The 15928-nt window shown below is 36.8% G+C and overlaps 2 protein-coding genes across 3 annotated transcripts; one reads left to right on the top strand and one right to left on the bottom strand.

Annotated features, from left to right (window-relative positions):
- The first annotated feature begins 1598 nt into the window (after positions 1–1598).
- LOC131939653 (uncharacterized) lies at positions 1599–5687 on the top strand. 2 transcript variants are annotated; one of them, XM_059298107.1, is made up of 3 exons: positions 1599–2037; positions 2646–3493; positions 4633–5687. In XM_059298107.1, exons 1-3 carry the CDS (start codon positions 1818–1820, stop codon positions 4948–4950), a joined length of 1386 nt encoding a protein of 461 aa, XP_059154090.1. In that variant the 5' UTR covers positions 1599–1817; the 3' UTR covers positions 4951–5687. The 2 variants fall into 2 exon arrangements, with proteins under 2 accessions (XP_059154090.1, XP_059154091.1); XM_059298108.1 differs by having other exon boundaries at positions 1599–1815.
- Positions 5688–6696: 1009 nt separating this feature from the next.
- Positions 6697–8396, bottom strand: LOC131939654 (uncharacterized). The gene is made up of 2 exons (XM_059298109.1): positions 8111–8396; positions 6697–7120 (listed from the first exon to the last, which is right to left on the bottom strand). The coding sequence occupies exons 1-2, from the start codon at positions 8262–8264 to the stop codon at positions 6804–6806; spliced, it is 471 nt and encodes a 156-aa protein (XP_059154092.1). The 5' UTR covers positions 8265–8396; the 3' UTR covers positions 6697–6803.
- Positions 8397–15928: the final 7532 nt, after the last annotated feature.

Raw genomic sequence — 15928 nt, forward strand, 5'->3', positions numbered from 1 at the left:
TGGGAAAATCATATTCCGCGGCCAGCCCATCTTTATCGTCTGCTTGAGTTTATTAGGCGCTGTAGGCCTATAATAATTTTAACAACAGCTATGGGATTAAACAAAATTCGCATGCGGTACTGTAATATTAAAAAACACCTATTTTTCAATGCTCAGTCAAAAGAAAACTTGCTGCTTTCATTTTTTTTTTTCGACAGAAAAGAAAAAATAAAGTAAGAGATGTTTAGGCCAAAGAAAAAAACCAAATGGATTTCTTTATGATTAAATATTGTGTCCCTGTGGTTGGTAAAGAATATAATGTAATGCACGCTTATCTCGTGAGATATTTCAATGTAGGGATATGGTTTATCAGAAATGCATACACACATGTATATTATGTTTGTATGTAGGGGGGGCTATATATATATATATATATATATATATATATATATATATATATATATATATATATATATATATATATATATATATATATATATATATATATGTGTCTATATGTATATATGGGGGGCCTAAAAAATAAAAGTAATTGTTAAATTATGGGGGTAGGCCAAGTGATTGTCAGAATTTTTTTCAACCACCTCCTCAGAGGCGTAGCGAGGGGGGGGGGGTGCTGATCGCACCGGGTGACACCATTTAGGGGGAGTGACACCAAGGCAAAAAATAGAAAAATATATAGAGAAACATGAGAAATAGTGTTTTAAGAGGTGCAAATCGAAAGTTTGAGTGAGGGGGTGCAAATCGAAAATTTGATGGGGGGGGGGGGTGCAAATAGAAAGTTTGAGGGGGGGGATGTAAATCGAAAGTTTGACGGGGGTGCAAATCGAAAATTGAAAGTTTGTCCCCGGGATGTGTAGCTACGCCTCTGGGGAGTGACACCATTAAGTGCCGCACCGGGTGACACCCGACCTCGCGACGCCACTGCACCTCCTGATATACTTTATCAAGTGCCCCCTCTTCCCCCCTCCCCCCCCCCCTTCACACCGGTCGCAATTCAACTAAGTCTCCATTATGGCACACGTGAGAATATTTGAAATGACATTAGTTAAAATGCGTATTTGATTGTGGTGTCATGAGTCGCTCCCCTTTTACCTATATATTTAATTACTCATCGTCACAAGTTATCCCGCAGTGTTGACTCCCAGACCTACCCTTCCACCCACCACCCCACCCCCCCCCCTTTTTTTTGAAGACCTATAATTTAAAATACTAATTTTTAATAGAACTATACATTACATTGTAAATTTACATATATATCATGAACATAGTATATATTACTTATTATTAACATATCTAAGATAAATATTAAAATAAACAAAGCGCGATTTGCAAAATAATGTGGAGCAATCAGCCTGTCGGAACTACTTTGTCAAAAGTGGACGTGGGGGGGGGGGGTGAACATTTGATTTAGATTATCTAGATTGTTTTTTAAATATATTTAGATTCCAAAGCAGTTTAGTTTATTTTTTTTTAAAAAGAATGTTAGTCATAAAAAAAATACAACCACTTTACATCATTTGCTAAAAACAGAATGACCCACATTATTAACCAATCAAAACGCACCAAAGTGTAAACAAATCCAGATTCTGCGTGATGACACTAGAAATTTCGTGAAAAGTCGGAAGGCATTTATAATGCAGTTCCGTCCACCTAAATACAGAATCATGTAGGCCTAGTTATTTTCTTAAAATAAACTGTGTGTCATTTACGTGTCGCCAGTGATTTCTTGTTTGTATTAGAAGTGAATCATACACCATCTCTCAAAACTGTGTCATATAAAGTAAAGACGTCAGTTTAAGATTGGGAATCTGTACGGTATGTTAGATTTTCCGTTTGGGAGAAATCCACCACCACGTCCTCGGTCTTATTTTCATTTTCCAACTTTCAAAGGCTACGCTAAACCTAAACAACAAAGAAGCCCAAGCACAACAGGAGGCATAAGGAAACAACAAAGGCCTTGGATACTTTTAGGCCCCGTTAATAAACAACCACCTCTATCTTCATCTTGGCTGAGCATGAAATCATTATTTAGAAGAGGTAGGGGCCTAAGCCACTTTTTAAGTTTCTAATCATCTAATCTTTAGTTAACAACTGTTAACCTAAACCTTTTTTACTTCAGTAGTAAATAAAGCTAGTTTAAAGTTAAACTATTAGCCTATATAATATTAACCTTAGTTATTAAAGTTACTTAAGTAATAGTAGATAATAGTAGTAATAGTAGATCTAGTCTAGTATTATTAGTTAATAGTTAAGTTAGTAATAATTTAAATTTAGATCTATTATTTCCGTTATTAATCATCTCTTCAGTATGCCCATTCTTTAGATTTTACTTGAGTAATCATTAGACGAGGGGGGGGGGGGGCATACAATGAAGTCTCATTTATCAATATTATCATTATTACAATATTGGTCAATTTTCACTTTTTAGATTGAGACTTTAAGAAACAGTAGTAACATACTAAAAGAAGGAACTAATTCTAGTGTCCCCTTGTAACTAGACTCTATTAACAATATAAATAGATCTATCACTGACCCACAGTTTTAGAAGTATTCATTAGACCAATTTTTTTATGGATTTCATTTAGTCAACTTTTTAAAGACTTAGTTTTCATGAATATTAATGATCTTTTTTCCCCTTTTCACAGATATGCTTCACTTCAACCAGTTTCCCAGTTTGCTTGACCCTGACATCTTCATGTATGATAGTATCCGCCCTGCTAGACCTTCAAGATGGCACCCCATTGGTCTAAACGACCATGATACGTCACCAAATGTCAGGATCATTCCTATTAAACTAGACTACGAACCTAGCAACACACAACAAGTACCAAACCAGAATAGGTCACGGAAAGACAATGTGAATATTGATTCACCTATTGTTTTGGATGATGAGGAGAATAATGAGCCAATTATAACTAAAGTACTGTCTAGCCAGAGCTCTCCAAGCAGATCAAAAACAGCAATCTCCTCTTTACAAAACAAATCAAGTTTTTCGAACAGTGTTATTGATGTGGAAAATGATGCAGAGTCATCGCCTATGTCGTCACCTAAAAATGCAAACAGGATAATTAGTCAACAGAAGTCTCCGCCCACATCAGCCAAACATAAAAACTGTAGTAATAATAATTTTCACGGGGATGTGTTTATAGAAGACGATATAGATTTTGTGAGCGATGACTTAACGAGAGACCCAAGTTTCAATGGTATACACAGATCCCTGGATAAAGATGTAGATCTGCTGTGTGACGTTGAGGATCCGCAGGTCAGCCCGACACCGAGTTACCCCATCTACAGTGTGTTAAAGCCTGCACTGGCTAAAGAGAGTCGCCAGATTGACTATGTTAGAGGAGATGGGAACTGTTTCTTTAGGGCCCTCAGCAAACAGCTGTACAAGACTGATGAGTACCACAAGGCAGTGAGGAATCTGGTCGTGGATCTCATTGCTACCAACAAGTCCAAGTTTGCTCAGTTTGTTGATGGAGAAGATGTGCAAGTAAGTTTTTTTTTTTTTTTTTTTTTAATTTAGTGTTTGTTGAGTGGATTTTTCTAACTTGCAATGAAAACTAGATACATATTGGGATAAGTTACTGTTGCACTGTTCATAGCTGCTTAATAGCTGATCCTCCTAATGTCAAGTGTAACCATAAAGTCTAAGTAGTTTGTTATCCAACATCCCTCTATTGATTGAAAGTTATTTTGTCTGATCTAGCCAAGATAGATAACGTTTATAGAAATTAAGCTTAAAAAAAGAAATGCTCTTTACACTGTTAGTTAATGATTTCACATTTTTGTGTTAATCTTCACTTGTATTACCCCTTTTTATGTTTTCCACAAAAAAAAAAATTGAAATTTCAGACCTCACCCCCTCATCCGCATGCACATGGACCCAAACCCCCCCGCCCCGATCAGTCTTCATATATTTAAACAAGTCAATTTCTCCAACACCCCTCCCCCTCTACAAATATCATCATTAATGAGACCCATCAAGACTACTTTATTTAAGAATTTGTTTAGTAATATAAAGTAGGCTGGTACAGTAGGAGAATAGTTCTGGCTGTCTTTAAAAATCTTATCAGCAGCTGGTTGTGATAGGTGACTCATTTGTTTACAAGATGTTTTTCAAGTGCCTCACTCCTGCACTCCATCTACTTAGCCTACATATTTGCCACACTTACTTTGTACTTAACAGTTCAGGAAAGATTTAACATTTGAGTTAGATTTTCTGGTCATAGGTCACTGGTTGTAAATACTTGTCTTTTATTTTATTATCAACCTTATGCTCATTTGCCATCATTTGGATTGAATCAACTTTTGTCTTGTAACACATTATATCCTTTTAATGGGATTCAGTTAACTTTTATTATAAATCTCCCTAATTTTCTCTCTGCCTAATGTAAATCACGTAGGATTTTTACATTCAATGTCATGAGATAAACGAAACTAGAAGCAAAAAAACAATTTTTTTTTATAGTCTTGTGTCAATAAGGAAAACAGTTGTTGAGTGCAGAAGAGGCAAAAAGTTTTCACAGTTCATTGTCTTTTTCACCCTAGAAAAACGTATTTTAGTACAAGCTGTGTGATATAATCATAATTGAAACCGTAACCACAAATTTAAAATTTTTCTGTCACCAGGAGCACGTGGACAGAATGTCAGAGGACCACTGCTGGGCCACAACTTGTGAGATCTACGCCGCCGCCACCCTCCTCCAGAGGGAGATCTATATGTACACGCCCAACCACCGCAATGACAAGTACACATGGCTCTTGTTCCGGCCTGTCTTCCAGCAGAGCTGCCCGTCGTCCATAACCCAGCCCTGCTGCTACCTGACCCTGTGCAACACCAACGGTAACCATTACGATCGTGTTGTCCCGGACCACGGGGGGTGCAACTGTTTCCTGCCCCACCCCGAGCTGGACGGGGTCTCTGCTAGTGTTGATCTAACAACATAGATCCTGTTACTTAAATGTATTTTACTCACACACAGAAACATTTGTATATATCTTGTAAATTTTATTTAAAAAAAAAAGTAAATTTCCCTTTCTGACCAGGTCTCAAAAGGGAAAATGAACAAATCAAATAACTCCTTTATGTATGAGGGCAGTGTGTCAGTACAGTTCATGCGCATTTACTCCTTTTTTTTTTTTGTTACTACCCTCTAAGTGAGAAACATTCTGAGCTTGAAATCAGGATTTGAACTCTAGGCCTTGGGAAAGTAATTGAGCACTATACAACTCAACAACACCCCCCACCTCCTGAATTGTATATAATCAAAATTATTTATTTGTAGAGGTGATCGTGCATTATGTTGTTGTTTTTTTACATTTAACAAAGAGAACATTTTAATGTACTCAGTGTTAGGCTAGCTATAATTTATTATTACAACTGTAAAAATAGCACGCTATTTATTTATTTATTGTATGCTATACTTAAAATCCCTTATTTAAAAAATAAAACGACCTTAGCTGTCAACACAGATATTTTTAAAATTTACCAAACTTTTTACCGCAGCTGATATATTGTATGTTTAGATATGTCTGCACCACAATGAAACACCCTAGTGTCTTAGTGTTGACATCCGCCCTCACCATTGTTTACTTTGGCTACTATTACACTGTTACAAATATTAGTTGTATTATATTTGTATGGTATGTAAAATATGTAGTGTGCTGATTAAAATTGATTCACAGATTTATCACATGTTGTTGCTTCCCTTTATTGGTACTTGTATTTCTGTGTTAATTTTGTTTTTTCAATATTTGAAGAATTTTTAACCGTTAAACCCAAATTTAACCTTTCATTTTGTTAGAGAATCCTTTTCCTCCATAATAATATTTTCTGAAGCTTACTTAAATTGCCATATATTATCAAAACCTAATTTGATAGATCTGCCTTACAATAATTTTATTGCAATATCTCCTTTCAAGGATAATGTTCCTGCTATATTACAGTTTTGATAGCAAAGTTTCCTTGAATTCTGTAATCTTACATGAGAAACCATGTATAAATTATTAGGTTATTTATTACTGAGCTTACTGTTGATTTACTCATTTTGTAATCTTAAGCCCCATATCAAGCAATTGAAAAATGAAAATTGTTTAAAAAATTATCTATTTGGTTAAATAAAATGTAAGACCTCATTTACTAGATTTAGGGTCCAAAAAGCATTCAGTGAATTTTTTCAGCAAATTACATTTATCATTTCACAAGAATAATCCATACTATGAAAAGGGATAGTGTGGTCAACACTGTGAACTGAGTTTTTACTTTCCTTAACGAGGCAGGTACCCATCAGAGCTGGGTGGAGTTACTACTGACTTGAACTGATATGAACACAGTACAATTTTATTAGGAAAAAATGTTGTGGACTTACTATTGACTTTAAAGCAAGTGTTGTTTTTTTAGTGATACAGGCGGAATTTTATTAAAGTGAGAGGGGGGGGGGGGGGGGTTATTAAATTGTCTGTATAATTAATATATTTACACCTTTCCTCAAAATTTAATTATTATGCTCACAATGTGGAAACAACTGGAAGTTACTTCAACAGGCCATCGCCAAGAGCTATGTATAACAAGCAACAATTGTCATTTTGGGTGTCCATATCGAGAAAGACATCCTTCCCTAAGATACTATAATTATACATAATTACATATTACATGAAAAGAAAAAAAATATTAATCCGTTCATGTTGTTTTTTTTATTAGGGGAGCTAAATCTACTCAAACGATGCGCAGTATCAATTTAACTTGGTAGCCTCCCCTCGCATGTTCTGAAACGTCAACAGTACACTCCTTAAAGATATCTTTATCCACGGTTTGTAAAAATATAAAGCAGTTCCAGGCTGACGTATACTAGAGCTAAGTAGATGCATGACAGGAAGGTGATGTACACCCCGAGGTAGGCCAGGTACGTGATCCAGCCTTGGAGCCAGTAGTTGCCCAAGATGGAGGCGAAAGGGATCAGGTCACCCGATTGGCTCTCGGTACGGTAGCTGTCGGTGTAGGTATCGGAGTTGGACTGGGTCAGTAGGCCCTCTGGTTCCGTGTCTTCCGCGCTGACGGGGTGGGTCGAGTTCTGGAACAACAGTTCTTGTCTGCTGGATTCTTCCTGTTCGGCCTGACCTGCGGGTTAAAAGTGTTAATATTTTTATTTTTTTTATTTGTACAGAAAAGCATGGAAAACTAAGTAAAAGAAAACAGAATATTTATCTAATAATAAATATTTTACGATCTGTTTCACGTCATTTTGATTGGACCAAAGTGATGGAGTAAGTCAGACTTTTTGTGATCATTATGTTTGAGTTTGAGGGTTTTATAAAAAAAAATGGTCTTTGCAATAATTAAAGATTTTTTTTTCCAAATATGATTTTCTGTATGATTTACGACGTGGCCTTTCGTAGAGAGCTAGGCTGTTAACCCGAAAGTCCCTAAGATCGAATCCGGGTTCAAATCTGTAGAATGCTCTTGAGTCCACCAGTGAGAATGCAGCTGGGCATAGTGCTAACCACACTATCCCTTCATATGCCGAGGTCTCTGAAGCAGATGAACTCTACTTCACCAGCTCATGTGTCTTGTGCATGAACGGGAAAAGATGATGATTATATGATTTATTCATAATAAATATATTTTTTTATAAACGTTATATCATAATGGTTGGTTGTGGTCTATTAAAAGTGGGGTAGCTGTGAGTAGAATGATGGCGTACATGTTTATAGATCGTTTACCTTTAGCGTATTTAAATTAAAAGTAGGAGTACGGAATATTATTATTTCCAAATAAGACACTAATAAACCTGCACGCTATAATTCTAACCGTTTGATGAGGGGGGGGGGGGTCTCTGGTGACAATAGCTGGTGGGGGCGGTATCAAGATATAAAATTCGGCTTAAATAGTGGTCGATCTCTTTTAATTAGAATAGCAATGACGTAATTAAGCATATTGATAAACAGTTAGTTATTATTATCTATTAAGTAAAAGAAGGGCCACATATTGATATATCCATGTACGATAAATATATAAATGCTAATTTTTTTTTAAATAATTTAAACACAACTATTTTTTAAACACATTTTTTTAAACACAATTTTTTTTTAAACACATAGATCTACTAACCCAAGAGTTCATCGTCCTTTCTCTCCTCTCCTTCTATAAACATCGGCCTGATCGCCTCTTCATCTCCCGACTCTTCTGACTGCGAGGCTCTCTGTACATCATCTACCACCAGCTGACCCATTTGAAAGCTGTCCCCTAAAAACGCAGAGTCCATTTTTAGTTGTTTCTGTTTTTCTTATTTGTGTTGTAAATTTGGGACCGTGAAACTGCTAGATGTTGTACCATGCCAGTGTACGGAGCGAGATCGGCGGTGTTTCGCCCATTTTGGTTTTTTGTTTGGTGAAAATGGCGCTAGAAAGTCAGAAATGACTTCCGTATAAGATGTGCTGTTTGGTGCAGTAAATAAATTGAATAGCGATGTGTAAAGTTTACTTTTTGCTTTCTCGTATAGTCTAGGTAGTGTAGAGAAAGTGATGTTATCGAGCAAAAAATCCAAATCGAGATTTCGACGTTTTACACCCCCTCCGTCAAAAAACTTAGTTTTGCAAGTGTGTCTGTCTGCGAACATGATAACTTGAGTAGCATTACAGTAATGTTGACCAGATTTCATATATAAGTACTAGCCACAAGACGATACCCCAGATTTACAAGACGATACTCCAGAACCATAAGACGATACTCCAGAACCACAAGAATATACTACAGAAATACAAGACGATACTCCAGAACCACAAGACGATATTCCAGAACCACAAGACGATACTCCAGAACCACCAGACGATACTACAGAGCTAGCCCAGAACCACAAGACGATACTCCAGAACCACAAGAATATACTACAGAACCACCAGACGATACTACAGAGCTAGCCCAGTACCACAAGACGATACTCCAGAACCACAAGACGATACTCCAGAACCACCAGACGATACTACAGAGCTAGCCCAGTACCACAAGACGATACTCCAGAATCACAAGACGATACTACAGAACCAAAAGACGATACTCCAGAACCACAAGACGATACTCCAGAACCACAAGACGATACTCCAGAACCACAAGACGATACTCCAGAACCACAAGACGATACTCCAGAACCACAAGAATATACTACAGAAATACAAGGCGATACTCCAGAACCACAAGACGATACTCCAGAACCACCAGACGATACTACAGAGCTAGCCCAGAACCACAAGACGATACCACAAAACTAGCCCAGTGCCACAAGACGATACCACAGAACTAGCCCAGTGCCACAATACGATACCACAGAACTAGCCCAGTACCACAAGACGATACCACAGAACTAGCCCAGTGCCACAAGACGATACCACAGAACTAGCCCAGTACCACAAGACGATACCACAGAACTAGCCCAGTGCCACAAGACGATACCACAGAACTAGCCCAGTACCACAAGACGATACCACAGAACTAGCCCAGTACCACAAGACGATACCACAGAACTAGCCCAGTACCACAAGACGATACCACAGAACTAACATAGTACCACAAGTACACAACCAGCCGCGTCACATCTGCAAAAGAACAACAACAACAACAATCCCTGGTACTCAGACTACGCAAGACGCCAGATCCAGTTACAGAAACTTAATTATGATACACATATAACCATCGAACATGTCTGGCGGTGTTCTTTGTAAACAGAGTTTCTTCCAGGCATCTCTTCGGGGGGGCTAAGCCCCCCCCCCCCCCGAAAATTTTTTACCGCCCCCCCCCCCCCCCCCCCCGAACGAAATGAAATTTATATAATTTATATAGAAAATATATACTTTTAACAGTGTCCGCCGCCCCCCCCCCCGAAGAAAGTTTACCGCCCCCCCGAAGATTTCAAGTGCCCCCCCCCCCCCCCCCCCGGAGAAAAAAGTCTGGAAGAAACACTGTTTGTAAAGTATGTACATGTCAATTGTTTCGAAATGTGTTAGTAATGGCATTCAATTCAAAATATTTCGACCCACGCTTTCCTTTTAGTTATTTAAATAAATGTGCATTACTACATATTTAAAGATAATAGTTTCTTTTTTTTTAGGAGAAATGCTTTTAAAAAAAAATTCTTTTAAGGTAAGAAGGCACTAAATTACGATGCAAGGTAGATAACTGAATGTTTTAAATTATATTACGGCTTCCTAAAGTTATCGTTCTTTGTAAAAGTCTCCCATGAAAAATGTTAATTGAAAAACATAACTAATAGATAGCCAAAACGAAGAATCATACATTTTGTCGATCGTAAAATTTAAGACCTGTGTTGGAATGAGAAAAATAACATTATCACGGCCCCTTTAAATGACTAAATTAGCAACATTAGCTTTTGGCACTTAACAAATTTTATTCTGAAACTGTTTTGCAAGACTGCGTACTGTTAAATTAATAAAAAAATTCGTTTTTCATTAATCAAACTTGTACTATTGCTGATAAATGGAATGGTAGTTATGACGGTTATTTATTAAAATCACCGGAATTAACATAAAAAATATTTTTAAAAAAAAGATTTCTGTTTTGATTTTTAAATAAATTGAATTCTCCCTTTTGAAAATCCGAAGCACAATTCTCTTTCAATTCTTGTCTGTTTTATTGTTTCTTTCTTTAAATTATGGATTAAGCAGCCTCCTTTAATGTGAATAGCTCCTTTCATCTAATTTTAAACTCGATTTTGTTTCCTGTGAATCTTTTCTTTTTATCTGACGTTTTATAACATAAAATAAAAAAATACATCTTTTGTTCTACTTGTCCGTTCAGTGCTGTTGTTTCAAGTTTTATTTCTTTCACTTTTTCAATCAATGTTTTTTAACTACTGACAAGCCATCCTTTATGTTGTTCAAACTATGACCGTCTACTAGTTGTTTGTTAGCTACAAAACATAATCCATTTTACACATTACAAAGGGGGTAGTGTGGTCAGCACTATATCCGTTTGTTTCCATAACGGCAGTCAGGTACCCATCATAGCTGGTTGGACTCAGGGATTTCGATCTAGTCTTTTGGGTTAACATTCGTAAAATAGGCAATAATTAATTGTGTGGGTAAATTTAATAGAAGAATGCGTGGCTGAGTTCTTAATAACCTTGCTGTTGTTTTTGTAGGACCATGTTTTTTTTCAATACACATACATACAATAAGAGTTTTCTAAAGTTGTATGTCTAAGTTTTATATGATAAGAAGACTGGTCATAAACTTATTGTAGTATCATAGTGTCAGGCTTATGAACAGGACTTTACGTGATAAAACTCGTGTGCTATCATGTCATGAGATATGCAGTGTGAAATCATCACTACCTATACAGTTTCTTCCAGCTTCTCCCCCCCCCCTGAAAATTTCAAGTGCACCCCCGGAGAAAAAAGTCTGGAAGAAACACTACGTATAGTGCCGATAGTGGTGATGGTTTAAGTGAAGAAATTCCACGACAATGCTGTTCTCATTAACTAAAGCCAAACCTTCTGTTAGTAAGCTGGGTGATCCCATAGATTGTAGATTCAAATCTTTATATAGATTATCTTTACTTGTGTAATATCAATGTGTGCAGTGCAGTCCATTTAAGGTTGAAGCAATGTCTATTTTACGATGAGCTTTTTTTTTTTATTGAGATTGAACACGTGCCTATTTGTTGTATACTCTTTTTTTATGAACTCATACAAAGCTAAATACTCGACTTTATGATTTGATCTAAAGAAAAAAGAACCTTTCTGATTTGTGACGTTAAGACTCCTTCAAGACGGACGTGGTATTTTGATTGCATCTTAAAACCACAACTGTCTCTGATTGGCCAATTTCTAGCCTGGTTCTGAATGTAGTAGACTCCATTATTCCTCGTTTGGGACGCAATGGTCTTTTAATTCAAGGGGAGGCAACGCCTTATTACAGGATAGACAACTCGTACTATTTTTCTATCGATTGAGGGAAGGCTATAGATTATATTTTTTGTAACATTTTGTTCCTTTCAATTAAAAAACAAAGATGCATGCAAACTATGATACATTGGCTTTCTTCAACTAATACTTTTTTTGTGTACGAGACTGTGATGTATTATAACATGCTGTGTTATAGAATGTTTGAAAAAATTCAAAATGTGCGTTTTAAAAGTAACAGGGTCATTTACCTGTAGAATCTATTTAGTAACATTTAAATGTGTATGTTGGAGACATGTTGCAGGCTGTTTCATCTTCTTTTGAAAAGGAGGCTATCCACCTCACCCACCTTAACATTTTATATGGAGTTTCATTGGCTCGCTTAAATCGTTACGCTGCCTCTGAGATTATTTAATGTTTATTTAATTACCTTTTCTCTTACTGGATACAACAAAAAAAATTATTTAGTTTCAGTATCACCCCTTGCGCGCACGCACACACACACACACATATACATACAACCTCACCCCTCATCACGACCCAACACACACACACACACACACACACATATATATATATATATATATATATATATATATATATATATATATATATATATATATATATATATATATATATATATATATATATATACCAATGCATACACACAGACGAAATGCCACCGTTTGATTCCCCTCTCATGTTGAACGATGACGTCCCATTTACCGCCATCAATTGAACCACTACAAAGTAATGTCAAAACGTCTAGCATGATGTCAGTTTATTGCACACCAAGTAATCATATTTCCTTTTTTTTTTAATTAAAAAAAATTGGAAGAAAATACTAAAACGCTGCTACACACTTCGGTACCGTGCAGTTTCTTTCAGGCATCTCTTCTTCGCAAATTACACTTACCTATCTCCCCCCCCCCCCCCAAACACCCCACCCCCCGGAGAAAAAGAATCTGAAAAAAAAAAACCACTGTTACCCTGAGTAGGTTTTCTATTGGTCAATGACCAAGAACGTACTCGATTGAACCCTCTCAAATATCTATTTTCATTTTCTTTATGGTGTAATGTTTTTAACTGAATTTTAACTGTTGTTTTCATATTTAAAGATATTTCTTGTAAAACAAGTATACCTATTCTTTAAACAGCTCGATTCTTTTTATTTTATTTTAGAATTTCCTTGTCTGTTCAAAAAAAAATATTTTAAAAATCGTGACGTCTTTTATGTTTGATCGAATTGTGCTAGTAATTATTATTGTTTATTATTATCTTAATGATTGATACTTGTTTGATTAAAAAAAAAACAGAAAGGATTTTTTGAAAGAAAAACAATCACAAAACTGGGGTTACGTTGTTTCCATTGTATTTATTAACTGTGTTTCTTAAACAAGTTGGTATAATTTTTTTAAACAAATTCATTGATGGTAAAATAAAAAGGGCTGATCAAACGCTGAGTAAGACCGCGTTAGGACACAGAACGTGGGTCTAGCCATCAGGACACATACGTGGGTGGAGAACTAGGCATCAGGACACATACGAGGGTGGACACATCTAAACTGATACATCGATGATTCAAGGCTCATTGGATCACCTGTAGGGAAGAAATAATTTTATATGCATGTCTAGTTTTGATGTTTAAAGCTTCGTGTTCCTATATTATCTGCTATGTCTAGTTTATAAGTGTATAGCTATATGTCCTAAAATATAAGCCCTGTTAGTCTAGTTTATATGTGCATGTAAGTAAATTATTAGTATTGTTAACTGTGTACTGTGTGTCTAATAACTAATTCCTTTGTGTATTAAGCTAAGTTCAACATTTTTCGGGGGGGGGGGGGGGGGGGGTGGAGGGGGGGGGGGGAGGCGGACACTAGTAAAAGTGTTTGTTTACTATATAAATTTCATCTCGTTCGAGGGGAGGGTGTAGCCCCCTCCGAAGAGATGCCAGGAAGCAGTGTTTCTTCTAGACTTTTTTCTCGGGGGAGGGGGGGGGACACTTGATATTTTCGGGGGGGGGGGGGGGGCGGTCAACATTGTACGGGGGTAGGGGGGGGCGGACACTGGTAAAAGTATATGTTTACTATATACATTTCATCTCGTTTGGGGGGTGGGGGCGGTAAACTTTCTTTGCCCCCCCCCCCCCCCGAACAGATGCCTGGAAGAAACTCTGCCTGGAAGAAACACTGCTTAGAAACTTATTTAAAAATAGCAAGACCTACACAACAGCAACTACGACTTTTACGAGGCTCGTTCGGGGTCTCGGGGTAGGGCAACCGGCAGGCGTCCAAATCCTCATCGCGGAGCTCCGTGACCCTGTCGATATCAGAAGAGGGGTCTGTGCTCTTGGGGCACTTGGCGCCCTCCACAATCAAGTCCACCTTGGAATGGAACCTCAGTTTTTTGGGGGTGCCTTCCGTAGAGTTTCTTTCTGTAAATAATTGAATATTGTATTGTCATCGGAAACAAAGCTTCCCTGAAAATTTCAGCGCGCTAGCTAACTGGGAAGTGCCCGAAATTTCGACCGCAAGATTTGATGGAAAAACAAACAAACAGACGCGAAAGCAAGTTAAAGAAAACATGGGGAAAAATAATTTCGAATGAAGTTTACAAGTTAAAGGTGGGTGATAGAGCCAAAATACTGTCTTTTAAAACAATGATTTGTATTTTCGTATGATCCATATTGTTGTGATTGATTTTATTATTATTTTACTGGCAATTAAAAACAAAATGAGCTCTTTTAAAAAAAATATGTAAAATTGTTTGTACATCTCTAATTTGATTTTTAAAAAATCGAAATTTAGGATTCGTTGTATCCAGTATGATAGCGTACAAAAATGTCCGCTTAGCTGATGCGACTACCCATAGTCAACAAGTAACTGCCGATTAGTTCCCTTTTTAGTATGGGGTGAACTCTATAGGCCTACTCATTTGCGCTAACCGCTAATAGATCTGTGTACAAAATATACTTACTAAGTTTTAATTGAAAACATAACAACAGCTTTTACACTACAATGGTATTTTAAGACAGCTTCTTTTTTCTTCTTCTTCGTTCTTAATTTTTTTTTAGTGTGTTGGAAGGGATATGTGTCAACTGGTTATGCGTCATTTAGGTCGTTGACTCCGATTTCAGCCTGCTTTTCTTTTTTTAACACGTTTTTATTAACTCAGCTTCGCGTGTGTTTGTTGTTAAAATTGACATCGAAAATTAACCCACTTCTGATTGCTCAATAGATCTGAAATTTGGCATGTAGGCTACTTTCGCCTAACAATTTCAGATGCAATCATAAAAACTAGCAATTAGAGACGGTAATTAGCTTAATTTAATTACGCCCCAAGGACCATAAAATTGAGGACATGATTTCTAAAGATACCGACAAGACTGGAGGCTTATAGACACAGTTACTTCGGCCCCAATCGATGTGAGCGCGCTGGCCGTGATCGTATAGTGGTTAGTACTTCGCGTTGTGGCCGCGACAACCCAGGTTCGAATCCTGGTCGCTCAAGATTTTTTTAGTCCGTGTATTTATAAACACTTAGTCAATTCATACTTAATCAAGTCATTAGATAAAGTAGAAAATAAACTATATAAAAAACTTTTTTAAAAACCACGTTTTTCATGTGTAGCAACGGACTAAAAAGGAGAAAATAAAATACTTAAAAAAAACTTTTTAAAAAACCACGTTTTTCTTGTGGACTAAAAAGTAGAAAATAACTATTTACATACATTTGATGACAAAAAACGTGGGTCGGGCAGATGGGTCGGGAAATTTGATGGTGAACGTACCCACGTTTTTTGTCATCAAATGTATGTAAATAGTTATTTTCTACTTTTTAGTCCACAAGAAAAACGTGGTTTTTTAAAAAGTTTTTTTTAAGTATTTTATTTTATTTGCTTCCATAGCCTTAGTCCAACCAAGAACAAACTACAAGGCAGCAGTTGTTTGATTTTAGCAGAGTTGCTGTCCCCAGCCAACGAGCCTCATCTGCCCGAGGGTTCGGACTCGATA

This window comes from Physella acuta, unplaced genomic scaffold (assembly GCF_028476545.2).
Source record: "Physella acuta isolate Inbredline_101_S28 unplaced genomic scaffold, ASM2847654v3 ptg000286l, whole genome shotgun sequence".
NCBI lineage: Eukaryota > Metazoa > Mollusca > Gastropoda > Physidae > Physella > Physella acuta.